This window comes from Tetrao urogallus, assembly GCF_951394365.1.
Source record: "Tetrao urogallus genome assembly, chromosome: 25".
In the NCBI taxonomy this organism is placed as follows: Eukaryota; Metazoa; Chordata; class Aves; order Galliformes; family Phasianidae; genus Tetrao; species Tetrao urogallus.
The window spans coordinates 807,315-835,128 of NC_136838.1; the positions used below are offsets into that span (position 1 = coordinate 807,315).

The window sequence follows — 27,814 nt, forward strand, 5'->3', positions numbered from 1 at the left end:
GTACTTATTTGAAAATCTAGAAAACTACAACCAGAATATCAGGTTTTCAGTGAAGCAGCTTTATTTTAGTAACAGCATTGCAAAGAGAAGCATTAGCCAGCTCTGTTTTGTTTTGAACCTCATGCAGTTTGGTGCTAGCTGCTCATCCACTATGAATACCAGCAGCTTCACAAGGATCTGCAGTTTTCATAGAATCATAGAGTCATAGGACAGCCTGGATTGAAAAGGACCATAAAGATCATCAGTTCCAACCCCCTGCTGTGTGCAGGTTGCCAACCAGCAGACCAGGCTGCCCAGAGCCACATCCAGCCTGGCCTTGAATGCCTGCAGGGATGGGGCATCCACAGCCTCCTTGGGCAGCCTGTTCCAGTGCCTCACCACCCTCTGGGTGAAAAACTTCCTCCTAATATCCAACCTAAAACTCCCTGTCTCAGTATGAAACCATTCCCCCTTGTCCTATCACTGTCCACATAAACAGCCGTTTCCTCTCCTGTTTCTATGCTCTCTTCAATATTTGAACGCCACAATGAGGAGCAAAGAGTTTGGCTCCCAGTGACAGGTGACTGCTGCCTTTCATCCAGCCAGCACGTGCTGAGTGGCTCTGTTAGCTTTACATGTGGGCAGTGTGGCTGTGGCTGAGGTGGTGGCTCTGAGATACGAAATTTCATCGTTTTCTGTTGGCTTAGGTGGACATGGAATCATAGAATCACCAAGGTTAGAAAAGACCCACAGGATCACCCAGTCCAGCCATCCACCCATCACCAATACTTCTCTCTGATGTCCCTCAACACAAAATCCAAATGTTCCTTGAACACCTCCAGGGTTGGTGACTCCACCACCTCCCTGGGCGGCCCATTCCAGTGCCTGCCCACTCTTTCAGAAAAGCAGTATTTCCTGATGTCCAGCCTAAATCTCCCCTGGCACAGTGTGAAGCCATTCCCTCCAGTCCTATCACCAGTTACACGAGAGAAGAGGACATCTGACAACGCTGTGATAACGATGTTTGGCAAAGGGCTGGAGAGGCACAGAGCAGAAATGAAACTGAAACACCAAGCTGATGTGCAGACTCCCAGGATTCAAATCAGGGTGCCCTGGAGACATTCTACCTTTCTAGCCTCTCACTTTCCCAACACTGGGATAATTCTGTTTAACTCTCTGTTCAAGAATTGCTCTGTTCTTGCCTTTAATATTTTTTTTTCCAAATTGGGGATTTTTGGTAACATGATTTAGAGGGTGAGATAGGAATAACAGTTGGTTTCCGGTAGCCCAGGCATCAGTCAGTCCTGTTTGAACAGCAGCCAGCAGAAACATGCAGAACTCAGCATAGCTGTGCAATGTTTCCTGGGCTGTAGAAGTATCTACCCAACTTCATGGTGCAGGTGCCACATAAAAGGCCTCTGCTGTAGTTTGAGCTTCACACGTATTTGATGCCAAGCTTAGAAAGCTCTGTAAAAGCCTCCACACATCTTTACGTAAGTAACGTTTCTTTATTCCAATCTCCTCCTTTCTACTGTACTGCAAACCATATTCTTTAATCCCTCCCTTTGCCTTTCTCAAGCACACACACATTGCATTAGTTATGGAAAGATACTATGACAGAAACCTTCCCTTTTGAAGACTCTACCTTGCAGGCTCTCTTCCAGCCAAATCCTGAACCTGAGCTCCAGAGCTGTCTGTAAAGCCACTTGCTTTTTCCTTAGCTCGCAGTCATCTAAAGTTGGTATGGACGCTGACTGTGTTTGTAAAGAAACCTACACATTTCTTAAAGACAGTTCTGGACACAGCAATACCAGGATAGGTTTAAAAATCCAAAGGACTTCACTCTGTGCTTGGCAGGAGAAGGAATAGAACTGGGAGTGGGAGAGGCAGGCAAAATGGGACTTAGGCCGGGCAAACTTTGGAGACATCTTGTAATGTATAAAATTCTTTAAATAAAGAGAGCATTTTTAGAAACCCTATAGAGATTTGATTTGGTCCAGACTTGTACTAAGAGACAAAACAAGCTCTCCAGCTGTGTATACACAGGTCTTCCCTGCCAAGACAAACAGAGCACTCACTTGGCTGGGGGATGTTAAAAGTTACACTTCTCAAAGAGGCTCCTGGCTGGGAAGGCTGGGAATTTGCAGCCAGGTGAGGTGGCTATGACTGACTTACTGGTAACCAGTAGTGTGACAGTGAAGAACTTAACCCTTCCAAGGAGAAGCTGAATACCTGCTCCATTGCTGGGCACGTTAAATCCTTAAACACCAGACTTACTGGAGACATGATCACCATTGAGTTTCACCTTTTAAGTCAGCCATGGTATGTGACGTATCTACAAGCATCCTTGGAAGTCTCCAGTAACAAGGAGACAGGTTGGAAAGCAGCATGGATTAGCTCTCAGTTTAGCTCTGAGTCTCATCCCTAAGAAAGAAGAACCATACATACAATTAATAAATACAGAACCTGGAACCTACTGACTTTGTATGTAGGAAGTCCAAGTTTCAGCCCAAGGCTCCATGTTGATGCTCTCCTAGTGTGGCTCTATACATGGTTGAGTACTCTAGAAATACTTGAGATTCCTACCATGTCTCCACAGGGAGAAGGCTTCAATTAATACCGGTTACTGTCTAATGAGACATTGTTCGTCTTTCTCCTTTCCACTTGGGGTATCTACTGTGATGCTTCTGTAGGGAGAGCTGTTGGTAGTTACTGAACACAGCTCTCTGCCTTATTTATTGCCTAAGTAACTCCAGTATCCTTAAATATACTTCCAGAGTACAAAATGGGAGGTTGTCCTGGCTAAAGACTACAAAGAAAATACCAGGTAGTTAAAGCAGTCTGTAATTGCTTTTAGAAATGGTAACCTATTATTTACAGTGATTTCCCTCAATTCTGAGCTGTCTACTTACAGAAGTGGCCTGCAGCCTGCAGAAGACAGGATGTGCTGTAAACTGCATCTCTGCATCCCTTCTAGTTCATTGCTGAAATGGGCAGTTGGTTTGATTCACAGCTGGATGATGTGGAGATGTTATGTTCTGAACAAGGTTTGCTGTTCTATCCTGGCTCAGGACACAGCTTATGCTTGGTGAGGCAGTTCATTACATATCCATCCCCTGTGTTTCTCAATAAAATAGCAGCCATTTGGCTGCAGCATGGGAATTGTGAGGAGTCACCAAAGGGTTCCAGCAGAGCTGGTAAGTCACCCACTGTCACTGATAAGAGAACAATTGAGGGGACCATGTGGTGAGATAAAGCCAGCTGAGCATTTGCTCCTGTCCATGTTTCCAGATAAGCTGCCTCCAGGCTGGAACCGCAGTGTTAAATAAACCATAAGGTGCCTCAGATTGGAAAGCCATGTTAAGAGATGGGTCTGTTAGGAAGGATAGACTCAGACCAGTGCATATTACCGTGAATGGCTTCTGGACCAGGAGCTGGTTTGTCTCCAGCCAGCATCAGCACTCTGTGTATTTGACTATGCTTCTGCAGGTGGAGATGTTGCCTCAACCTAAGAAAAAAAACAAAACCACTCCTGAAAGGAGTGAAGCTTGAAATAAAAACCATTAAAAATCCATTATCAAAATTCACTGTCATCCACGGGTTAAAGTATAGCAGAAACAGCCCAGATGATGCCTAATGTAGCAGTGCCACTCACTGCTGTCTGCTTGGCCTGGCGTGCTGTTCAGGTGTCGGAAGGCCTGCTCTGTCTGCCCTCTGCCTATCAGCATCCTGACCAAAGAGCTCTGCAGGAGAACCCCTGCACTCAGCACAGCCATAGCCCAGAATGCCAAGGATTTCCTTTACCCAGGAGAAATCTCTCAGTGCTTCACAGAAGCTGAAGCACCAGTCTTTCTCAGGGGCATTTCTTGTCAAGGACACCTGAATGAAATGGTGTAATTACTTCAGGAATAACCTTTGGTCAAACACAGTTGATAGCCTGAGGGCTGTATGCTCACCAGCTGTGCACATACAGAAGTGACTGTTTGGCAGCAGCTCAGAGGGAATGCTCATCAGATGAGAAACCTTTCTTTTAGAATGTTACAGTCCGTGAAAGCAGAGACCTGAGTCCTTCTGCTCAGTCAAGGTGAAGGAACTGAAAGCTGCTGCAAAACCAGTACAAATTGGAAAAAAGATATCGTTAAGAATATTCTTAATGAGGAGGTTAGTTCCAGCTGGTTGTATTCCACAGGAATGAGTCCAGCCCCCCTGTGCTAAATCTCCTCTCTTTAGACTCCTGTGGGGTTGATACTTCCAACTGAGCACAACAGCTCACAAAACTGATTGGTGGTGGAGTGATAGCAGTGCTGGAGGGCAGGATTCACTGAGCAAACGCAGATGTTTCCTTTAGGTGATCAGTTCTGCCTCAGATGTTAGCACTATGAATTTCTCAACATTTATCCAAGTGAACCCCATCCCTGGGAATCCCATCTCATGGGAATCCCATCTTCATCTTCAGATGAAGAGGGAATATGCAGTAAGATTGCAGGCAGAGTCCCTGGTTGTCATACAGTGGCTTATCTGATGCTGGATTTAAACCTTTAAATCCTGTAGAGCTCTGCCTGCTGCAGTGTACAGCATTGTCCCCTTATCTCAGATTGTTGTTTGTACAGAAGGCAGTGCCATATAATGATACTGAACACACAGCTCCGTTTGTCCAGCTAACATCTGTGCCAAAGCATTTGGATTCTCAGAAAGGATCATTAACATTGGACAGATACAGCTCTATTGTTTGTAGCACCAACACTGGAATGGCCATTAGCTGTTCCAGTGCACTGTGAGGGTCTAACTCCATAAAAGAGTTGGGTGTCAGTTTAGACAGGCATGCATCAAATACGTACCCATCTGTGTTGGTGAACAGAATGCATGCAAAATGCATAGGTCTATCAGATTGCAGACTTTTGGGGGGCTTTTGATGTGCTTTTATTTTGTGCTATAAACCATAAAATGAGATAATTTAAGTCTTATACTGTTAAGAAACTGAATTTCTCAACACCAAGCAGCAGCTTCTGCTGCTGTACAGACAACAGGTTGCATGTTCAACAGCTCAAAACAGCTCAGCAGTAAGAGACTGCTCTGTAATGGGAGCAAGTCAACTACCTTCACACTTCATTCAGGAAATGCTCCACTTCAGAAGTAAACACAGTAATAGCAAAGTACTCAAGGAATCTTAGCATCATTTCCTCCCTCTGCTTGACATGTTGGGTGACATGAACTCACATTAAATTGATTTAGGAGGGAAAGACTTAGTGTAGAAGAAAATGAATCGGTGAGGAGAGAGACTAGTTCTATGTAATGATTTTCTTTAGAGTTTTCTTTGTAAAGAAAAGGAAACATTTTGATGTTATTTATTTGATTTTACCCTCTTTCAAGAATGAAAAGAAATTGTTGGAAAAAATGCTATTTATCTTGAGTGAAGGATTGGAAGCTTCTCCTGTGTTAGAAGGATGAGGTTTAATTTGTGGGATTCTTTCCCATCCAAATGGTGAAGTCATCACCATAGATGCCATTTGCTACCTCTCATTAAATCATTCTGGAGCCTTGCATATCTGTTCCCAGGTGCCATGTCCCAGACGGAGGGGAGTACACAGGAAGCCTGCAGTTTGGGATGTGTCAGAGATGCCAGGCAAAGTGTGCATTGGTGCAGATGAGAATTTCTCTGCCCAGAATGCTCCATGCTCTGTCTCAAGAGACTTTGTGTTTTGCCTCCTGATGATGAGGCTGTACATGTTGTGTATGGCTGTTGTGTCCTTGGACAATTGAGAGCTGTTGGAGAGGGTCCAGAGGAGGGCCATGAAGATGATCAGGGGACTGGAGCACCTCCCTGCAAAGACAGGCTGAGGGAGCTGGGCTTGTTCAGCATGGAGAAAAGAAGGCTGTGGGGTGACCTCATTGCAGCCTGCAGTACCTAAAGGGAGTCTACAAACAGGAGGGGAATCAACTCTTTGGAAGGATAGATAACAGCAGGACAAGGGGAAATGGTTTGAAGTTGAAGGAGGGGAGACTGAGGTTGGATGTCAAGGGGAAGTTCTGTGCTGTGAGAGTAGTGAGGTGCTGGAACAGCTGCCCAGAGAGGCTGTGATGCCCCGTCCACCCCTGGAGGTGTTCAAGGCCAGGTTGGATGGGGCCCTGAGCAGCCTGGGCTGGTATTGAATGTGGAGGTTGGTGGCCCTGCGTGTGACAGGGAGGTTGGAGCTTCATGATCTTTGAGGTCCCTTCCAACCCTGGCCATTCTGTGATTCTGTGACAGTGTTTGTCTAATGGATGCTGGGCTGAGAAATGTAGAACACAGTATTGCTCCTATCCTGCTAGTGAACTTCGTCCCAAACCATGAAGACCCAGAAATTGATCATGTCCATCTATAAGGATAGTAGCAAACTCAGAACTGGCACACACTGTCTGAGTTCTGGCTCATCGTTAGCCATACTCCTGCATACAATCCATACTCCTGCACACAATATTGCAGTGCTAAAAAGAAAAAGGATTTGAGCCACAGGAAGCCCTCGACATCAATATCCATTGAAAACATAGCAAGTAACTCCTGTTCTTTCAGTCCTCATTGCAGGACTGCTCTCTTTCGAAACCAAATCTAGCACTGGGTTGGGATGAAGTGAAAACACTTCTGAACAGCGCCTTCTCACCATGTCTTACAACAATACATTGTCATTTACAAGGGACTCTTATTTCTCCTTTTTTTTTTTTACGAACACAAGAAGTCAACCATTGAGCGCAGAGATAACAAGGAGAGCAGGACAGGAGTGTTAAAAGATTGCCACGCTTGTACAGCTTGAATCCATATAAAGGGTGTATCTGATGTGCGTCGGCCTTGATCGCTTGGCGTGGTCAAGGCCAGCCTCTGCAACAGGCCTTGAGGTGAAGCCACAGCTACTCATGGAAGGAAGAGCCACACCATCTGCTAGTAAACAAGACATAGCGCGTAGGGAAAAGGGCACCACTCAGTGCATTTTGCTCCTGACAGTGGCCTGCTTTCTTCTTGCATGTCCATTATTTTCCATATGTTGAGACAAAGCTTTTTATATTTAACACGTACATAACATGAGGATCTCCGAAATCTCAGGGGGGATTTCTGATCTGTACAACGTGTCTGCGTCTGTAGATTCTTCAAAGCTTCCAAAGGACTTTGATGTCTTTGTTTGTTTGTTTTGATTCTGCAAACAGTGGGTTCCTCACAACTGAGACCTCTCTAGTCCTGGAAGAAACCTCCATTAACAAGCAGTAAGACTAATTGCAGGTCATGAGATGAGCACGTTTTGTGTGTGCTTCATCAATTTCTCAAAGATCTTTTCTGCATAGGACAGCAGTTCCTCTCATCCTTCTAATTTCTATGCATATTGTTTGTGACATTTAATGTCGATTAATCTAACTGCCACTTTTATCTACTGTCCAGATAGAAGAGTTTCTGGAGGAGTTTGTGGATTTCTCTTACTGCCGGTGCTTGATAGCAAGCAACACAAAAACTGGTAGAGTCAGTCTTGTCTAAGGGAAGGAAGAATCCAAAATGATCTCATACATTCCCTCCAGCCGTAGCTTTTCAAGTGACAAGACACCCCATGCTGTATATAACCAGAATATGTGCTCTGTCTTGTAACACACAGATGATGTTCATGGATCTGTCACTTTGGATGGCACATTAAACCACACAGGTTATCAGATGGTGGGGATATTGCAGAATACTCCACTATTCTTGCATGTAAGGCCTCTCCAACCATAAGAAGAGTTATTGAGTGAATTATTCCCAGCTTTTCGGCTTTCTCATCAGAACATTTGCTGCTTTTTTTCTTCAACATTTCCAGTTTAATGTGGAGTCTTATGAGAAAAGCAGCAGCTACACAGGGTGTGTCTGATCCCCTTAGCATCAGTGTGAAAGTCCTAACAGGAAGCAGCCAGCAATAAACACGTTCCTTTTGCTCACTCCTTTCTAACTTAGGTCATAATCCTTCCAAAATTCTGCTTTTAGTAGAATAGCCAGGAGCCAGTGTTCATATTGCATACCTTCAGCTGGAAACTGCCCCAGAGATCAGGCATGCCAGAACGTACATCATGCTAACAAAGGGGACCATGGAAACTTCGTGGACATTTAGTGATCCCCAAGATAACATAGAAGGACTTTTAATGAGGTTTGTTCAGCTGAGACGATGCAGCACTTTGAGGGGATAAGCAAGGACGTGAACTCAGCACAGTGGAGATGGTGAAAGATTGATGAAGGACAGGGAGACGTTTCCTTCCTGTTGTGCTGTTCTTGTGTCTCTGCGTTGGAATGGATTTTAGTAGGACTGATGGAGCAGTCTGCTTTGATCCCGTGATTGGAAGAGGTAGGAGAAATATCATTTCATTTATACTGTGGGGCAGTCTTCGCTTTTGTTTTAGGCACACATCTGTGCCTTTGCCTTGCTGGTATATCTTGTTCAGAAAACCAGTGTTCTGGTATCACTGTTCAGAAAAACAGTGAGCATGGATGGAGTAGTGCTCAGTAAGCTGCGCTCATACAACACTGAATTGAAATTCACTTCGTGTGATTCTCCACCGGAATCCCGTGAGCTGAAAGGCTCTTCCAGGGTTTCAAAAACTCTTATACTTTTCTTGGGTTACAGCTCTCTGGGATAGGGAAAAAAAGCAAAAACGAAACGATGGGAAACGGTGGCTACTGTGGCTCATTTCTGTCATCAAAGCTGTCTGAATGATTTGAGTCACTGAGATGTGAGTCTGCCTGCACATAACGAGTGGCTCTTCCACTTAATTCCAGATGAAATTTGAAATTACTTCAAGCAAAAAATCAGATCGATAAATGCTACTGACAGTATTAAGATTTATTCCTTTTTCCCAATAAAAAATAATATTTTTTTATTAAAAACCTTCCATTAGAAAGACTGGTAATCTGGATGATGAGACATAAAACAGAACTCAAAGCTGAGAGATGTGATTGTGTTCCTTCTATTCAGCTTGCCTCCAGAGGTGAGGCATGGACTCCAGTTTTGCCATATTAAACATTTCTCTACATTAAGCACCTAAATTAAGTGCTTTATTAAGCAAATGTAGTCCAGACAGCAAAGATTGTGCCAACTTCTACTTCTCTAAGTTGTAGCACGCTTTATGCAAAACGATCCGATAGAGACATCACCATGCGTGGAGTTTGGCTCTGGACACAACTGCAGCTTACTATTTTCCCCTTATCAAAGGTTTCTTTGATAAGCCTAGCTATAGTCCTGAGAAACCACATTTCCCTCTGGTCTTTGCAGAAAGTTGTGCCATGGTTGGCTGATAGCCGGGTGGGATGTAGACACATCCCAATTTGCTGCATGGCCATTAGGGCATTAGGGTACAGTTCTTAGTGAGGGGATCACACACTCTTTTCCTCCCCGTGTTGGGGCAGTGTAGCTATCTAATACTGCTATTTTCCACGTGGTGGAAGGCCCACAGGTTGGGGCCTCCCATTCTGTAGCTGGCACCTCATTGCCTGCAGTAGGTTAAGCAGGAAGGAGACTTCCTATCTTCTGATCTTTTGTCACTTCAGGATGCAGTGTGTCCAGGTATCCAACAGGGTGTTCTGATGCTTCTGAACCTTCCGATCAGTGCATTTGGAAGCAGAGCACCTCTGGAGCAGAAGGTGCAGAGCTTGTGCATTGCCCTGGTATCTCACACAGCTAAATCCACAGGGCAGCCGCTGCTGAGTGGATCTGAACACGTGGCACATTGGAACAAAGTACCAGGCCACCAGGGCTGCAGCTCCAGTGCCCTGAGATCAATCCAAGGGTGATGGGCATTAACACTGTCATCTGCAAATCTGTGAAGATGGAAGAGGAAATGCAAAGTGGCAGGAGAGGCGTTGCTTGACTTATGTGTAGTCAAGGCCCTACAAATGGGTGTTCAGCTCACAGTGGCACAGGAGATCCAGACTTGTGCAGCCTAGCAGGGTCCACAAACCACACTTGTGTCTGAGAACTGCAGCAGTGTGTTGTCCTGCTCCTCAAGAGCATAAGAAACTGGAAGGAAATCTAGGAACTCTGCAAGAAAGCCAAACCCTTCCTGTGTGGGGCAGGATATGAATGAAGGGTGGACAAACTGAACTGGGCTCAGGTTCTCTCATCACTATTTCACCCCCAGCACTAACCTTTGTCTCCTTTCCTGAGAGGAGATGTACTGAAAGTCCACTCAAGAAAGTGCCTTTTTAATGCAAAATGAATGGATGAAGCAACTACTTCTTCATGGGGAGACCAGAAAAAAAAATGTTTTGGGATTAAAAAAAAAAAAGAAAATAAAAAGAGGACTTAAAATTTTTCTGAGCTTAATTTTATCCCAAGAATCAATGAATTGAACTCCAACCCAAGGACACAAGGAGTGGACAGGGTCAATTCCACACACTTTTCTACAATTTGAGCAGTTTGCAGAGCAGTAAATTGGCTTTTTATTGGGTAAGGCAGATGTGTTTGCCTCTGAAAGTCCGCAGTCATTGAAGAAGTAAGACTCAGAGCATATGATTTTGTCCTGCTGGAAACAAGATGGTGTACAAGTAACAGATCAGGGTGTATCTGATCACCTTATTCTGATACCTCTCACGATCAGTGACTTACACAAGGCATTAGAAAGCAGTGCCAGTGCTGTTAGATCTTCAGTGCTTCATCAGGACAATGGATGATTTTGTGGTCGTGGCCTTTGAGCTGCCTTCCATGTTTCCTGCTGAGCTTCTTCCATTCCGTGAGCAGTCACTGTGGCTGGCAGTATGTTTCTAGCCTAGGAGATACTACTGGTTGATCTCTTACTGAGCTGAGCTCTGAGCACACATTTGCTTCCAATCTAAAAGTTAAGGTTGCCCTTTTTGCATGTTTTTTTAATCTGCCTAATAAATAGATCCTTTCTCCATTGAATGCAGAGAAAAGCCATTGCCTGTTACAATGTACTGCGATAAGGAGATACTAAGGAGTGTGCAATGTTTTCACTTCCACTGACTGAGTTTAGAAAGAAGATAATGTCATTTGTTTCTGCTTGGTCATTCCTGAGACTTCTTTCTTCTATTTCAAGATATTTCTGTTGTGGATAAGCTTCTTCCAATGATCACCTTTCCCCCCCCTTAGCATAAGCCACTGCATTGCTGCTTTTCACATACAGAAACGTTGCTGAAGGAGCAGCAAGCAGTTGGCTGCAGCTCACACAGTGGTAATGTTGAGACAAGAACTGTTAAACCAGACAGACTATTACAAGTCCTCACTCTGTTGTGTCCTTCTCAGTCTTTGTTCCAAGCTCACTGTACAGCAGGAAAATAGAATCATAGAATCACTTATAAGTAAGTTTACAACATGGAGAAGAGTCCCAACGTACTTCACACAGAGGGTGGTGAGGCACTGAACAGGTTGCCCAAGGAGGCTGTGGATGCCCCATCCCTGCAGGCATTCAAGGCCAGGCTGGATGTGGCTCTGGGCAGCCTGGGCTGCTGGTTGGTGACCTGCACACAGCAGGGGGTTGGAACTGATGAGCATTGTGGTCCTTTAAAACCCAGGCCATTCTATGATTCTGTGATTCTTTGAAAGCCCTGTGCCACCCCCCCGGGATCTCCATGTCTTCATCAGCTGACCCATCAGGATTTCAGTGCTTCTCTCTGAGGATGGAGAGCACAGAGCAGCAATGCCAGCTCCAACCTACCCACACGATTCTACCGCTGCCTGGAGTGATCTGATGGAGATGGCTCCATCAGAGTGATTTCCATAGAGCTGTTGGAGCAGGGCTGTGCATGGAGTTCTCTCTCAGGTTTCACCAGGCTGAGACTGACGGGAAACTGTTAAAAAATAGGACGGGAAAATGTTAAAAAGGTCTCTCCTTACTATTTCCTTTAAGAGTGTTTTTTCAGTGCATAGAATGTCTGGCCTTATAGACTGCCCTTGCCAGCTTTTTCTTTTTTTTGCACAAGTCCAAACAGTTAAACATCAGGAATGTGACTGTTTGCATGAGGTAAGGAAATGATGAGGTGGGGAAAGCATTCCATGGGAAGGAGCCCTGCAGAGACCCCCATGCTGTTCTCCCTGCATTGCCCTCTCCCTTCCCATTGTGCTGTTGGCGTTGTACACAGCCTGGGAAGCCCAGCAGAGATGCAGAGCTGCACTATCTGCAGAGACCTATAACTGGTGCTTTTCAGTGTGCATTTAGTACAGCAGGAACAATTGCACGCTGTTGGGTAGCCTTGTGCCAACAGCTTTCAGCCTGCAGTTTGGCTGGTGGCTGTTGCACACTGGTGCTCCCAGTTTGTGATCTCTCTGTGAGCTGGGCATGAATGGGAAAGAAGTCACACAGTGACAATTAAAAAACAGATGTCAGGCTTGCTATCCCCTGTCCTTGCTCCACGTTATTGGCTGCTGGAGCTTTTAGAGAGCAGCATGGAGCAATGCCAGAGACTGAGCTTTGCTGCACTGACCTCACTGTGGTGGGCGCTGGAGCTCCCTGTGGATTCAAGCAGCATTTGTCCTCGCTGCTTGAAGGAGAAACCTTCAGCAAAGCATTGTTTGTTAGGAGTAGGAATTTGGTTTTTCTCACAGAAGATCTCTTCTTCCTTGCTGTTCTGTTTGCTTATTTTGTGAAGAGGGAGTTCACTCAGCCCACAGCCCATCTCACAGGGATGCCAGACAAATGGTGCTGAAGAAGGGACGGTCTGGAAGGCAGAGACGCAGCACTTCAATTGGTTCGCATTCCTTCTGGAAGCAGCAGAGGGGTCAGGCGTGTTTGGCTTTCCAGGATTATGGTTCTAAATAGCAAAGAAAGCAGTATGATTGTTGGTGCTCTTGAATCTTTACCCAGGAATCTGAATTCCCACGGTGAGCAGTGATGTACTCGGTGCTACAGCACGGGGCTGATGGATGTCACAGGAGTGGGAGAGCTCTCCTACTTGGGAAAACTGTCACACAGAATAGTTCAGTATCTGAAACTACCTTTTTTTTTCCCCAGAGGGACAATAAGGACAAATTAGATGGCAGCACGAAGTTAATTTAGAATTTCAATTAAATGCAAAGCAGTAATTTAGATTCTGAAATTAATTTGTAAATATTTCGGGTCCAATTCAGATGCTATAAAAAGCAATGTAAAGCAGCTTGTGGAGTTATAATTAACATCTGATAAAATGTCCTTATTTACTGCGTTTGGTTTGAGATCTCCTTCAGAGAACTCAAACTGAGTTGCTCGGATTAATATTCTCCTACAAAGTAATGGCATTCCATTGAGCTCTGTGTCCCAGAGAGGAATTCCCTACAAAAGATTTCCATTGTCTTCATTTGGTGTTGGGAAAACTTAGCAATAAAGAAGGTGCCTTCCAACTGTTCTACATAAAAGTTTGATAGTCTCAGAGTGGTAGTTTTAAATAGTCTGAAATGGATTATTCTTTTTAATGAGACCAAGCTGTATTTCTGGCAAAAATTATCACCACGGTTGGCAAAGAGTCATGTGCATTTCTTTATTACTGCCTGTAGGTAGTGAGATATGTTCTGGGAAAGTGGCTGAAGTGTTGCAGGCAAAGCCAGGGCAGCACCCCTGAGCAGGGCAGCCCTGGTGCTGCAGTGTGCTCAGCCAGGGGCACTGGAGCCCTCTTGCTCCACTGTAGTGTCAGACTGTCCCACACATTCCAGCAGTAGGCCATACAGCGTGTTTGGGGAAAGAGATGTCAGCAGCAGCAGCAAGTTATTCCTCTGCTTGTATCGTAGGCGCGTAACGAGGAAGGTAAAAAATATCTGGAGGGACATTTGCAGGAAGCTGTTTGCAGGTGGGACAGAGTGGTGCAATGCAAACATGCATACAGCAGCATGGACTCCTCGTATGAACTCCCCAGGGGCTTGTAGTCACTGTTCATTAGCCATAGGTATTCCTGGTGATCCCCATGACAGCCCCCAAACAGGGAAATTCGGATGAGGTCAGTTCTTCAGAGCACATCTGAGCCCTGTGTTAGCTGCAGCATTTGGGAGATGGGAATTACTGCAGTTTCAAGCTGACTGCAGCACCTGCAGAAGTCATAGAATCATAGAGTCATAGAATGGCCTGGGTTGCAAAGGAGCACAATGCTCATCCAGTTCCAACCCCCTGCTGTGTGCAGGTCGCCAACCAGCAGCCCAGGCTGCCCAGAGCCACATCCAGCCTGGCTTTCGATGCCTGCAGGGATGGGGCATCCACAGCCTCCTTGGGCAACCTGTTCCAGTGCCTCACCACCCTGTGTGAAAAACTTCCTCCTAATATCCAACCTAAACCTCCCCTGTTTCAGTATGAAACCATTCCCCCTTGTCCTATCACTATGCACCCGTGTAAACAGCCATTCCCCATACATTCCATAGTTTAGGTTTGCTGGTGCTTGAAGCCATACTGTCAGAGTGGGGCTGAGGGGAGGAGAGCATTGAAAACAAAGAGCGAGGTATACGATTTCTTACAGCTAACACAAACACTTTGATGCTGCAGCTCCAATTCCTTGGTGCATTCTGCATTTGCAGCATTCTCTCTCCTTGTGGGCTGCTCGAGCTGAGGATGTGAACAGTAACCTAATCTGACTCACGGAGATAAGCAGCCCACGGAGCAACGCACTGAGCACGGTCTGCTTTGAAGTTAATAGCGCGAGGAGAAGTGAGAGCCATGCACTGATGAAGCTGATGATTGATAGATGCTAGGAGGAAACCTGATGTCTGTCCTATAATGAGTATTTGCTGTTTGCTATTTTTTGGAGGAGATAAGCCAGGCAGTGAGCTAGCGTGTTGCTTTTTTCATCTAGAATTGATCGGTGAAGGACTGGATGTGCATGGCCCTGCTGTGTTGAAAGTCTCTCCCGTAGAGTTGGAAAGACTCCGTCTGACTGAAGCTTTTCTTCCTAAAATTAGGCCTGATCCTGTATTTTCTGCTGTCCCTTTAATGAGAGATTTACCTGCAGGTGGAAAAACTGGGATTCACCCTTGTTCTACCAGTGGATGCTGTTGCTGTAAGGCTGGAAGATGGGATCCTGTATGTACACCAGAGCAGGGCTTCAGACGCCTCTTAAGCACATGTATCTCCTTAAAGACAAACTTGATTGGTGCCTCATTCAATGTTTAGTAAACCCATTAAAATCAGCAACAGATGGCAGCTGGAATGCAGGCAGACCTTCTGCACTCAAGGCTGCAATTTCCTTAGCTGCATTCCCTCCAAGGAAGTGATCTACATATGCAGTTCTATTTTTTGCCAATTATCTATTTAAAACTGAGTGTTCCCCTTACCACTGCTCTTTCATCATCAGTCTGAAGGAATTCCTGCTGCAGTGCTCCCAGCCTGCAGCAGCAGGATGGCAGACAGGTGCACGTTTACCCCATGGCAGTGCTGCCCTCAGCTGTGATCTGACTTGCTAAGTCAGTTGGAGCCCTTTGCAGATGCACACCACAATGACAGCAGACATTTCCATTTAAAGGTGAATTGTTACAGGTTACAGAAGAAAGGCAGTGAGTGAGAAATCAGCTCAAAATATGTTGATCTGTTTTCTAGGAATAAATTAGAACCAACTAAAGCATTAAACTTGGCACAGCAGGCAACGTTAACGAGAACCATGTGGGCTGGTATTGTTAAAATTTGGGTCAAAGGCCAAACGATGACTAGTTGGTAATTCACTGCAAAGAGAGTACATAATTCTGTTCTCATGTCTAAACAGAGGTGTTTACACACACCTGTCGCTGCTTTAACCAAAGTAACTTCAAAAGCATTGCCCTTTTATCCTCAGATACCTCCTGTTGTTTACATCTCAGCGGCATCCACTTTCCAACACTGCTGTGGACAATGTTATCAGCATTAATTTTTGAGTACTGTCATGCTTTCAGCTGCTCGAAAAATAGAAATGAGAGAGAACCGTAAGATGTGATTGAGGAATTCCTGTGGTCACTGGTTCTGTCCCAGAATAGAGGAGGATTTGTTTTATGTTTCCCATGTAGTTTATGCATACCTGGTGCCAGGTGGAACTGAAACAAGGATGGACCCCCCAGACTTCACTGAGTACATGCAGCAGGAGTGAGGAAGGCTCATCAGCACATACACTCTCATTCTAAGGCCTGCAGTAATTACCAGCATTTCTAGATGACCTTTTACAGCCCAGCCTCTCTGTGGTTTCATGCAAGTGCAGGTCTGGCAATGTGATTGTCCTGCAAAGATGTCCAGAGGGGAAAGTTTCCTGTCTCAAACCATCTACCCTATCTTTGCACATGCGTGCTGGGATTTAGAAAGAAGGCAGCTGATCACAAAGGTCACAACCTGAAAACTTGCAGGCCGAGAAGTGGAGCATGGACAAGCAGCGTTGCTCCGTTCAGCACTGATGCTGTACAAACCCATTTCCAGAAACAGAGCTATAAGTCAATAGCTGTGTGTACCACTGCTGCTTGTGGCTCTTAGAACCACTTTCCACATAACATTGTTTTACTTCACATTTCAAATCCAAATGTTTCACTGCAAAGACATCTGTGGGCTAATCTGGCCACTGATGCTGGGATTTGAATTTTGAGTCAATTAGTCCAACATCAAAATTCCCTAGGCAATTCCTCAGGCGGAGATTTGTAGCCTGTTATCTGATAGAGAACAGCGTGTTTAACCAACATTTAACTTCCTTCATGGCGAATGTGGAATTTTCTGGTCGGACAGTAATATGGTTAAATGTCCTTTTTCCAGCCACTGATCAAGCATTTACGTGCATTCATTTATTCCCAGTAGAAGGAAGAAGCTTAAGAACTTTGTTTCCTGATGAATGCCTGCTGTGCTAACAGCCCCAACCAAGGGTCATGAGAGCCCAGAGAGTGCCCATGGTGCAAACAAGCCCCTTCAAAGTCCTTTTGTTTTTAAGGGCTGGGAGTAACTTCGTTGGGGATGGAAAATGAGCTGATTGCTTTTGCAGCATCTGGTTTTAAAGCTCTCGTTAAAATTGCCAAGGGACCTTTAAGAGTTAAACAGAAGAAATGAGTCACTATAACATGTGTTACGGAAGGAGGCTGCCTTCGCAGAGACTGTCCGAGAGTACAGAAATCCTTTTATGAGCACCATTTACATCAGACAGCATGGAGAAAGTTTGGGGAATTCTCTCTCAGAAGGTTTTTGGGTGAATCTAGGGCTGGTACTCTGCAAGCCAAGCAGCAGCAAGCTGACAGCAAGACATCTCCATCTCCAAATTGTCACCAACAAAAATTTGAGAGAAAATTCTTAGCAGAACTGTGTTGCATATTTGTTGAGACAACTTTGTCTCTCAATTCTATTTCACCATTGACCCAAGGCAGACGGTACTACGTGTATTCATCTTGGTGCTATAGGAAGCCTAAATTGTTTATTGCTTTAATAGAACAGCCAGCTGAACTGATGGTCCGAGCTTATCACAGTGCTGTCATTCATTCTCAGCAGACAGCTGTGAATCCTGCTTCTAAAGCATATGGCCCTGAGCCCCATTTGCCTTTCACTGCAGGGTGCATGGGAGCTAAGACAAGTCCAGCTTTTGTGTAATGTGAGTAGGTTGGTGGATCTCCCTCTGTGCTGAGATTGGTATCGAAGATGCTGGAGGGAATGGTGACTTAAAGTCCACTGTTCTAAATGAGGAGCACCTTCACTTATGTACTTAGATATACATAATCCTTGGGTGCCCAAAACTGAGAGGATTATGAGCATAGTGCCTTCATCTCTCTCCTCTGGTGATGTGTGATTGTATTGACTGACTGCCTGAGTGCTCGTTTATATTGCAGGATCACAGTAAGGGACCCAGTATCTTGAAACAAGATTGTTTTTATAAATTTTCTTGACCTGGAGGTATGAGATTTGCATTTATTGAGTATAGCAATGGGACACTGGAGATGAAAGGATGTCCTTGAGTACTGAAATGATATACTTACTTTGCCTGTATGCATGTTTCTGTTACTTGGATTGCCAAGCCCTAAGGCTGTCCAAGAAATGCCATCTCCATAAGTGTCTTTGTCCCTAGAGGCCTTAAAGCCCATTCAGTTCGTCCCCTTGCCAGAGGCAGGACACCTTCCACATCTCCAGGTTGCTCAGAGCTCCATTCATTCTGGCCCTCCACACTTCCATGGATCAGACATCCACAACTTCTCTGGGCAACTCTTTCAGCACCTGACCAGCTTCACAGTTAAGAGTTTTCTCCAAATATCTAATCTCCATCTGCTCTTTTTTAGTTTAAAGCACTGCCATTACCTTCTCTCCAGTTAATCTAATTTATATGAAGCTTGACTGTTTCACTGTTGCCAGCAGTCCACAGTGCAGCTGAGTTTGCAGCCCTGAAATCTCCTCTTTGCCTGATGTTTGCATTTTGAATTGGTTTTGGGCCAGTGCTTGTGGAACACTGACTGAAGACATGGAATCACTGTAGCTCTTGGGATGAGCCTGGGGAAACCAGGAAGAGCTGACTTGGAGAACCTCCCAGTGGTCTCATGAAAGGTGGACGAAAGGCAACCACTATCCAGTGCTAGCTTCTAGTTTAGTTTTAAATCTTTATTCTTCCTATGGCTACTTAATATTTAATATTTTTGCAGAACTTGCCCATGGAAGTGTTCAAGAAATATTTACCCGTGTTGTACTAAAGGACATGGTTTAGTGGGGAAATGCTGATGGTAGGTGATGGAACACAGGCCGTATGAGGAGAGGCTGAAGGAGCTGGGAATGTTCAGCTTGGAGAAGAGGAGCTCAGGGGAGACCTCACTGCTCTCTATGACTGCCTGAAGGGAGGTTGTAGTGAGCTGGGGGTCGGCCTCTTCTCTCGTGTCATCAGTGATAGGAGCAGAGGAAATGGTTTCAAGCTACGGCAGGGGAGATTCAGGCTGGACATGAGGAAGTATTACCTTTTGGAAAGGGTGATCAGGCACTGCCATGGATGCCCAGGGAGGTGGTGGAGTCACCGACCCTGGGGGTGTTCAAGGAAAGACTGGATGTTGTGTTGAGGGACATGGTTCAGTGGGAGCTATTGGTAAGAGGTGAATGGTTGGACTGGATGAGCTTTTAGGTCTTTTCCAACCTTGGTGATTCTATGATTCTATAGTTAGACTGGATCATCTTGGAGGTCTTTTCCAACCTTGGTGACTCTATGATTCTACAATTCTGTGAGTTTGCACTTGAAAAACTTTGCTGGTAGGATGAGAAATAGATCCAGTAAGACTAGACAGGCAGTTTAGACAGACAACCTTGCACTTGTATCTTGATCTAACCTGTGGCTGTTTTTATTTTCCCTCAGACTACCGTACCGGTCCCTGCTTTAGCCAGGTAAATAACCAGATGTGCCAGGGCCAACTCAGCGGGATCGTCTGTACCAAGACCATGTGTTGTGCCACCATTGGACGGGCGTGGGGTCACCCGTGTGAGATGTGCCCTGCCCAGCCTCACCCCTGCCGACGAGGTTTCATTCCCAACATTCGTACTGGAGCCTGCCAAGGTAAATGTCACAACACGTAAGAGGATTTTCTCTTATCCATCCTGATGTGTACTGAAAGCTCAAGTGAAGGTTGACTGCCAGGAGCCGCGGTACAGAGGGCATTTATTTGTGAAAATGTGTGTGCTGTATCTGTCCTCATACGTCACAGAGCATCACCATGGACTTAGCTCTCCCACCTGACAACCACTTCAGTGATATTTTTCATAGGTGACAAAAAATTGTGTATGGGAAAACTATTGCTAGAGGCCAAAGTTTGCTCCCCTTAATCAAGGAAGTGAACTGGGGGAGAGAAATGTTTGTGCCACAGGCAGTGTGTTCAGGTTTTACCAGCACTGCAAGTAGAAATACCTTCAGCTGGAAATATTTCGTGAGATACGACTGCCTGCGGATTGTGTTGCCTTTGGTTATGTTTCCACAGGGAACATTTGGAATTATTTGAATAAAAGTGGATATCTCAACTTTATCATTTTATTCCATTTCCTCTGACCAAACACCTGCCCTCCTTGTTCATTTTTCCTTCGTAAGACTTGTAAAACTTTTTATATTATAATTTAATTAATGTGCATGTAGGTATTTGGTTTTCTAACATGTTGTAATAGTTGCATTCAGGCATCTGGATAGATCCCAAATAAACTTGTTAGGGATTTCCATTCTGAGACGGTTTCAATATATGGATTTTCCTGGTCACATTCAGTTTAAAACACAAGTAAAATAAAATCTAGAATTTTTCATGTGGGTCTGATCAGATCTTCTGCACACAGAGGTATGATGGATAGCTTCAGTGAAATTTTTCTCTGCTCAACACTCTTTGCATTTTTCAGATAATCTTATCTCGTTTAAAGGTTCTGTCCATGCTGTAGCTCTCAGATGATCCCCTATGCTGCAAGATGCAGTAAATCAGGCTAACGTTTCACCAGGTTTAAAACTATGTTACCAATTAAGCTTTCCATGTATCTTCATTCTGGAGCATTGCTGTTGCTAATGGGGCACATAGTCAGCTCTTGTATCTGGTGCTTGGTGCTCTATAAACTTTAACGTTGGGTCTAAACAGAAGTCATATCTCCTTTGAGATCACACAAACAAAATAGGCATAAAAAATGTTTAGAAGTTTTGTTCAATGTCCAGGACACTCAGGCAATAACAGCAGAATGGTCTATTGAGCTCTGATCAGTAAATCCTTTTGGCAGCCTTCAAGATTGTTTGTTTTTTTCCCACTGGTCTGTTGCAGGGATCTCCATGCATAGATGCATGAATTCCTTTCTGCATCTGCAACCAATTTGAGCCTTTACCTGTTGTGACCAAAAAGCCTATTGCATCCAACACCCACATTAACCACTGTCTGTAGGATAAAACTGAAAATGCAGAGATCTTTCTGGCTGCCTGTTGTAATCTGCATTATATGTCCCCAGTGTCTTTATGTGAGCTTGGCTTATTTATATGTTGTCACCGTCACTTGCAGACAAAACTGGAGTATCAATATCTGCTGCACCTGGGAGTGCTGGATCTAGCAGTAAGTTGCTGAGAACTTCTGAGGTGCTTTGGAAAGCAGTGCCCCTTCACAGCTGAGGAGCTCTTGGCTGCAGGCTGAGCATCCTGGGGCTGGGCTGATGGAACAGCTAACGGTCTGTAGGTTCCCCTCTTTGCCCAGCATCAGATGTTGCTCTCTAAAGGCTGCACGCAAATCATTTCTCATCGTATTCAGCCACCAACCTGGAACGAACTCAACTACTCCCATAAGGGAGCAGCCACACTAATCATAGCCTTGCCATCCATACGAAGGTTCTTGCTGAGCCTGGGGATGTTGGCTTTGGAAAACATTACACTTTTCTCTCCCTTTTTGTTTTGTGTAGCTGTGCCAGCAATCTGTCCATTTTATGTCCTTACAGCTAATGCAACTGGTAGGTAATTGCTTTGAAAAATATAAATTCACCTACTTGGAGCAAGGCTTCCTATTTCTTATAGAACTATTCTTCACCATTGTAAGCTGAACCTTCACCTGTTTCAATGGCTATGATTTCCAACGTCTTTGCTTTTTTTTTCCTGTAGATGTGGATGAATGTCAAGCCATTCCTGGACTCTGCCAGGGTGGTAACTGCATCAACACAGTGGGTTCTTATGAATGCAAATGCCCTGCAGGACACAAGCAGAGCGAGACCAGCCACAGATGTGAAGGTAAGACTGCAGACATCTGCTCTGCAGACTGCAGACTGCTCAGCACACTGCTCCCAGGCAGACTGCTCAGCACACTGCTCCCAGGTTCTTTCTGAGAACAGAAAAACACGTGAACACCTGAGAATCTCTCAGCAGTGCTGGGTATCTCCAAGGCTGGGAAAACAGAGATGCAAGAGAGCCTCCACACCTTGATCCTGATTTCCAAGCAGGAATGGGCTCTACAAGCACTAAGTCAGGTCAGAGAATGCACTGCAGTATGAATTTCTGATCTGCTTCCTGGAGTGCAAAGTAAGGAAATGAGAAACAGATCTTATCCAGTCTTCTCTTCAACTCAAAATAGTTTGCTGGTTGTTTTTTTTTGTATGTGTGTTGGTTTTTTTTTTTCCTGCAGATGTTTTCTGAAGGCTGTTTTAATTCCAACACGAGACTCACTGAACAGAAGGGGTCTCCAGCTCAGCCTTCTGCTTAGATCAGGGCTAGCTTCAAAGCTAGATCAATTTGCTCAGGGTCTTTTCTGATGGAGTTTTGAATGCTTAAGACCTGTCCTTTTGGGGTTCTTGTCCCAGGGTGTTGCCACGGCTATGGTGAGGAATAGTTCCCTTATATCCAATTGGTATTTATCTTTTTACAGCTTGGTTGCTTGTAGTTCAGTAGAGTAATTGAAAGTCTGGAGTGGAATCCAACTGGCTCGTGGTGATCGAAAAAGACAACCAGAAATAACATCACTGCACTGCAGAAGACCTGATTTCATAGGATGAGAGTGTGGAGCAACTCAGTGCAGTGTTGTTTCACTGACTTGGTGATAATTATTCCAACTGATGTGTTGACCAGAACCTGAAATTTGCCCTTGCATACCATCAATAATTTGGTGGCAGAGGCAGGAATTGCCTGTCAGAGGCATGGCTACCAACAGCCTCCTGATGTCTGATGCCATCCCAGCCCCTGCTTCTCTTCAAACGAGTTGGAGATGAGAATGACATTTTCAGCATTTCTTTTGGAAATGGTGCAGCGTTTCTGGGGCATGGTTTGTGCTTATCTATGCTGTTTAAGTATTAATTGTCTTCTAAAAGCACTTCAGTGGTGCACCCAGATGCCTTGCACAGGTGAGCAGGTGCAGCTCTACTCTGAGCATGTGGGCAAGCTGATCTGCAGTGTCAGCAGTCAGCTTACAGTCTGTTGGTAAAGGTGCAGGAAATGTCAAGGATCAGTCTCAGCAGCTCAGAGGGCACGATGAAGTGATGCACTGTTCCACCATTTCCAAGCAAAATATTTTCCAGGGGTTAAGTAGTGTTGTTTGGAAATGGCCAAATGACTTGGTCCTCAGAACAGAGAGCTAGTTTTGCTTAGGGTGTGAAAATTTAACTGCGTTAAGACAAGTTGTGGTAATTAAGGCAGAACGCTTCCTAGAAGCCTCTGGAACTGTCATTTACTCACTGGCTCAGGATAAGTTGTTCACTGTGCCACTTGGATGCATTCAGAACTCACACAGAAAGCAATGTCTTCATCACCTTTTCTACACCATAAGACACAGAATTCCACAGTAGAACCCCAAGGAGGCTGTGGATGCCCCATCCCTGCAGGCATTCCAGGCCAGGCTGGATGTGGCTCTGGGCAGCCTGGGCTGCTGGTTGGCGACCTGCACACAGCAGGGGGTTGGAACTGGATGAGCATTGTGCTCCTTTAAAACCCAGGCCATTCTATGATTCTATTCTGTGATGATTCTATAAAACATGGGGCACAGATTAGGATTATGTACAGTCAATATATTATCATTCACAGTGTCACCTATCTGGGCACTCTTGATGCTGTGTTGATAGCCTAGCTCCAGTTCCTTAGGGTCCAGCCTCAGCAGCTTCTCTGTCACTGCTCAGAACGTTCTCTGAGAGGTGTGCAGACCTCTATGGGAAGAACACACTGTCCCCGAATGTTTTGCAGCAGTTCTTGTGCCTTGCCAGGCAGGCTGCACTTCTCAGAAGTAAAGGAATAAACACTTGTTGCATTTTCCAAACATCTGACAAATGAAAACAACATTAAATGGTTCCTGTCTCGAATATGAAAGCTCATACTGTATGAAACCCTGCTGGCCTGTGTATTCCATTTTAAGGATGGAATGTGTTCATTGTACTCATGCAACTCCGTCCCACCTAGCTGGGCTTCAGGAATTACACTTGCCTTTCATTCCCCTCCAAAGCTCTGTTGTAATGAAGACAAGGGATGATGAATGCACTAGAATCCAGATGTTTAACCTGGAATTTGTTTCCAGGTGGCAAAGTTATTTACAGTGGCAGAGCTGTAGGCAGCTAGCTATTAGAAGCAGTCAGCATGCCAGAAACCCACCTTCCTAACACTATGGGTTTGCAGCATGTGTTTCCTGTGAGGTTCCTCCTAAGAGTCATTTCTCAGGGGGGAAAAACAAAATCACTGTTTCCAAGTGACTGCTCCCATATCACCACTCCTGCAATGCAGACCTACACTCTGCTGGTACAGTCGAGCAGTGTTTGTGTCAGTGCATGCCATGGGACCTGGGTTCAGCCCTTCAGAAAAACTTTTCCAAAGTGAGACACAGCTATGGAGGTTAATCTTCCGTGGGGGCTGGACAGTCTTTTATGTTGAGAAAACATCTGTGTCAGTGGATTTTTATTGGCAGGATGCCATGAGACTTTCTGAAGTTTGAACAGGAGGGTTTCTTGCAGCTCTCCAGCACCCGTGGACTTGGAAATAGTAGAATCCAAAACAGTCCTTTAACACAGATTTCAGGCAACAAACCAGTTCCCCGTATCAAGTTATGTCCCATGCAATTTGACTGGTCAGTGAGCCAAGGCTGGACTACACTAGAACCATGAACCCAACTTTAGTATGCAAAAAAATTGTTCTCATTGCCTTGGTCTGCCTCACCCATGCTGGCCAGGGACCAGACAAAGCACATATGAAATCAGTTTAGCTGGAATTTTCTATACACCAAGATTAAAAACAATTCATTGTCTGAATCTGTCATCCAGATGCAAGGGGCCTCTGCGTGGGTCCTCACTTCCCAGAACGCCTGCAAAAGCAGTGTGATGCAGCCATAAACAGCTTCCTTTCACTCTGCTTCCTGAACAGCCATAAAAAGAGACATCTCCAGCATCTACAGTGTCTGTTCCATAGTTTATCTTTCCTCGGTTGCTAAAGAGACCACCAAAAGAGTGGTGCTTGCCTTTGGCATAACCTGTTGACTTACAGATCTTTCTGTGAGAGCGACATAAACATGAAGGATGCTGTAAACTGGCAGGGTTGAGTTTGTTTTTGAGGGCTCGTTTCCCAGACATGAATCACCAACATGTCCCAACCATGAAGTCGGAAGAAGAGGATACCTTTGTCTGGGCTGTCACTGCTCCATGTGCTTCATGTGAGTCACTACAGCTATGTGAATAGGAGAACAGAGAACTGGCATCTTGTCAGGGGTTTATCCGACTCTAATGCTGTATGAAGTTGTTATTTAGAATGGGAGGGAATGACACAAGGCTGTGCCAGGAGAGGTTCCGACTGGACATTAGGAAAAAATTCTTAACCATGAAGGTGATTAAACACTGATAAAGGTTTCCTGGAGAGGCAGCTGGTGCCCTGTTCCTATCAACGCTCAAGGGACATTTGGATAATGCCTTCACTCATATACTTAAACTTTTGGGTAGCCCTGAAGTTGTCAGGCATTTGGTCTTGATTATCGTTGCAGATCTCTTCCAACTGAACTATCCCATGCCATTCTCTCCTCTCCTCTCCTCTCCTCTCCTCTCCTCTCCTCTCCTCTCCTCTCCTCTCCTCTCCTCTCCTCTCCTCTCCTCTCCTCTCCTCTCCTCTCCTCTCCTCTCCTCTCCTCTCCTCTCCTCTCCTCTCCTCTCCTCTCCTCTCCTCTCCTCTCCTCTCCTCTCCTCTCCTCTCCTCTCCTCTCCTCTCCTCTCCTCTCCTCTCCTCTCCTCTCCTCTCCTCTCCTCTCCTCTCCTCTCCTCTCCTCTCCTCTCCTCTCCTCTCCTCTCCTCTGCTCTCCTCTCCTCTCCTCTGCTCTCCTCTGCTCTCCTCTCCTCTGCTCTCCTCTGCTCTCCTCTCCTCTCCTCTCCTCTCCTCTCCTCTCCTCTCCTCTCCTCTCCTCTCCTCTCCTCTCCTCTCCTCTCCTCTCCTCTCCTCTCCTCTCTCTCTCCTCTCCTCTCCTCTCCTCTCCTCTCTTCTCCTCTCCTCGATATAAAAGGCCCTGTCTCAAAGAATTTGCTGAAGCTTTGATATGTCAAGAGCAGCTTACTTGTTAGAACAGATAGAGAACCTCATTTCTGTTCTCCTGAAATGTCTGTACTACTGTAACAGTCCAAGCAACACTGGACAAGGGTTTTAAATCAAGATAATGACCTCAACCATAAGAAGATAAGTTCTTTATCCAGGTGTGCTCCAAAAATAAAACCTCAAAGCTGCAATTCTCTTTTTGAATCTGTTTGTACTTATTTTGCAGCTGGTGAAAACAGTGAATTCTCAGTTTGCACTGAGACCATCTTGCTTAGGAAAAAGATGGTTTTCACTTGTTTTCAGATTCTTCATCCGAGCCAGGCAACCAGGAAATATTAAAGCTAGATTAAATATCTCTGTTAAATTCTTCCATAGTTCCCAGGAGTTTGTGTTTTCTACTTAGAAAATTCCTCCTGGGGAGTGAAGTCAGCAGATGGGATTGTATTTGAGCCAAAGGTCAGAGCCTGTGTCACTGTGTTTGCTGATTAATGATGTCTCCCCCATCAACACAGCAGCATGTAACACCAGTCTTCTTTGGGCTGTTTATTGGTGGGAGGATGCTGGAGCAGAGATAATGTTGTTAGCTTCCCATATTGATACTTATCTCTTAATGCAAATGGCACCTGGAATCAAGGCTTCATTTTCAGTTTCTGAATCCCCAAAGAGTAAAGATGCTTTTCTTACGCAGGATCTACTGTGCTGACAAGCAAGCTCAGGTCCCAATTTCCCAAGCATATCAGAAGGCTGCAAGGCTGGTGTTGAATACACTGGATGAATCTTGGGTCAGCCCTATAATGAAAATGCTCCATCTGCAAAATGAGAAAATGTGCACATGGAATCGAGTTTGAATTTGAACCTGTATGTCCCGCAAATACAGGGTTGCTCAATTCTAGAGTTATTGCTGCAGCTCATCTCTGATGAATGTGACAGTTTCAAATAGTGGCTTATTTTATGCTTTTGGCCACTGTATTCTGAGTGAGCTCGAGGGATCAAGAGTTGCTGAGCTCAGGGCTATGACACACCTAACGAGAAATTTCTGGCACAAGGGAGTTGCCTGCTCACTTTCTGATGGATGCAGGTACTCTGTGAAACACAGAGGAGGAGAGACAAGATCTGAAGGTGAAGGGGTTGCTCTCTTAGCAAGTCCTGAAAACAAAGCCAGCTTTGGGAAAACCGAAGGACTGCATTTATATTGTGTTTGTATGAGAAGGTGAGCAAGGAAGGCAGGTGTCGTCAGTTTACTGCGAAATTGACAGATGGAGGAACTGGAAAAGAGCAGCACCTGCTGAGGTTTGCAGGGAATTAGAAGTGTGCGGGGTCTGAAAGAAGGGTGTGCGTCCATCATGTAACTGCTTAACCTCTGGAAGAAAGCAGTTGTGGAGTACACGAGAAAACACTTCTGAAAACAGTGGTACAAAATGAAGAAAAATGTCACACCTGAAATCAGGCATATCTTCCTTATACAAAGATCTTCATTAAGAAATGAGAGGGGAGGGGGGGTTGTTACTCCAAGTAACATCTTATACCCTGGAAACAACCTCATGATTATACTTAAGGGAATAATTCCTTGTGTTGTTCTCAAGGGTGGAATCACTGGCTGAATAAATCCTTTCCTTCCATAGTTTTAATGGTTCTCTTCCAATACTTTCACTTTTCTTAATAGCACTTCCTCTACTGCATGGCAGAATTCCTCGCTCTGTTATCAGTGAAGTATGTAATGCCAGTATGTCACCCAAGATGCTTTCCAGTGCCCCAGAAGCAGTAACTGTCCTACAACCAAAATTGTTCTAGAATGATAAGGTACAAGATGTAGTGAAGCACACAGACAAAAAGCAGACCAGGAGGTGAAAGGCACTGCATACTGTGTGCAGCAAGCTCTGTTTAAATCCGTCCAGGACAGTTCTTTTTTGACAGTCGTCTGCCTCCACAAGAGACAGATTCTGCCAAGGACGAATAGATCCTTTAATTACAAAGCCCACCTCTTTTTACTCACCCCCTTCTATTTAGCATTTGTAG

The 27,814-nt window shown here is 45.0% G+C and overlaps 1 protein-coding gene across 1 annotated transcript in view; it reads left to right on the top strand.

Moving 5' to 3' along the window:
* The window catches only part of FBN3 (fibrillin 3), a gene marked incomplete at both ends in the record, with an annotated part of 122,674 nt that overhangs the window by 38,019 nt on the left and 56,841 nt on the right, over positions 1-27,814 (top strand). Inside the window, 2 exons of the mRNA XM_079546590.1 lie at positions 19,181-19,378; positions 21,425-21,550. Of these exons, the coding sequence (XP_079402716.1) occupies positions 19,181-19,378; positions 21,425-21,550 (324 nt within the window). The remainder of the gene's footprint in view (positions 1-19,180; positions 19,379-21,424; positions 21,551-27,814) is intronic.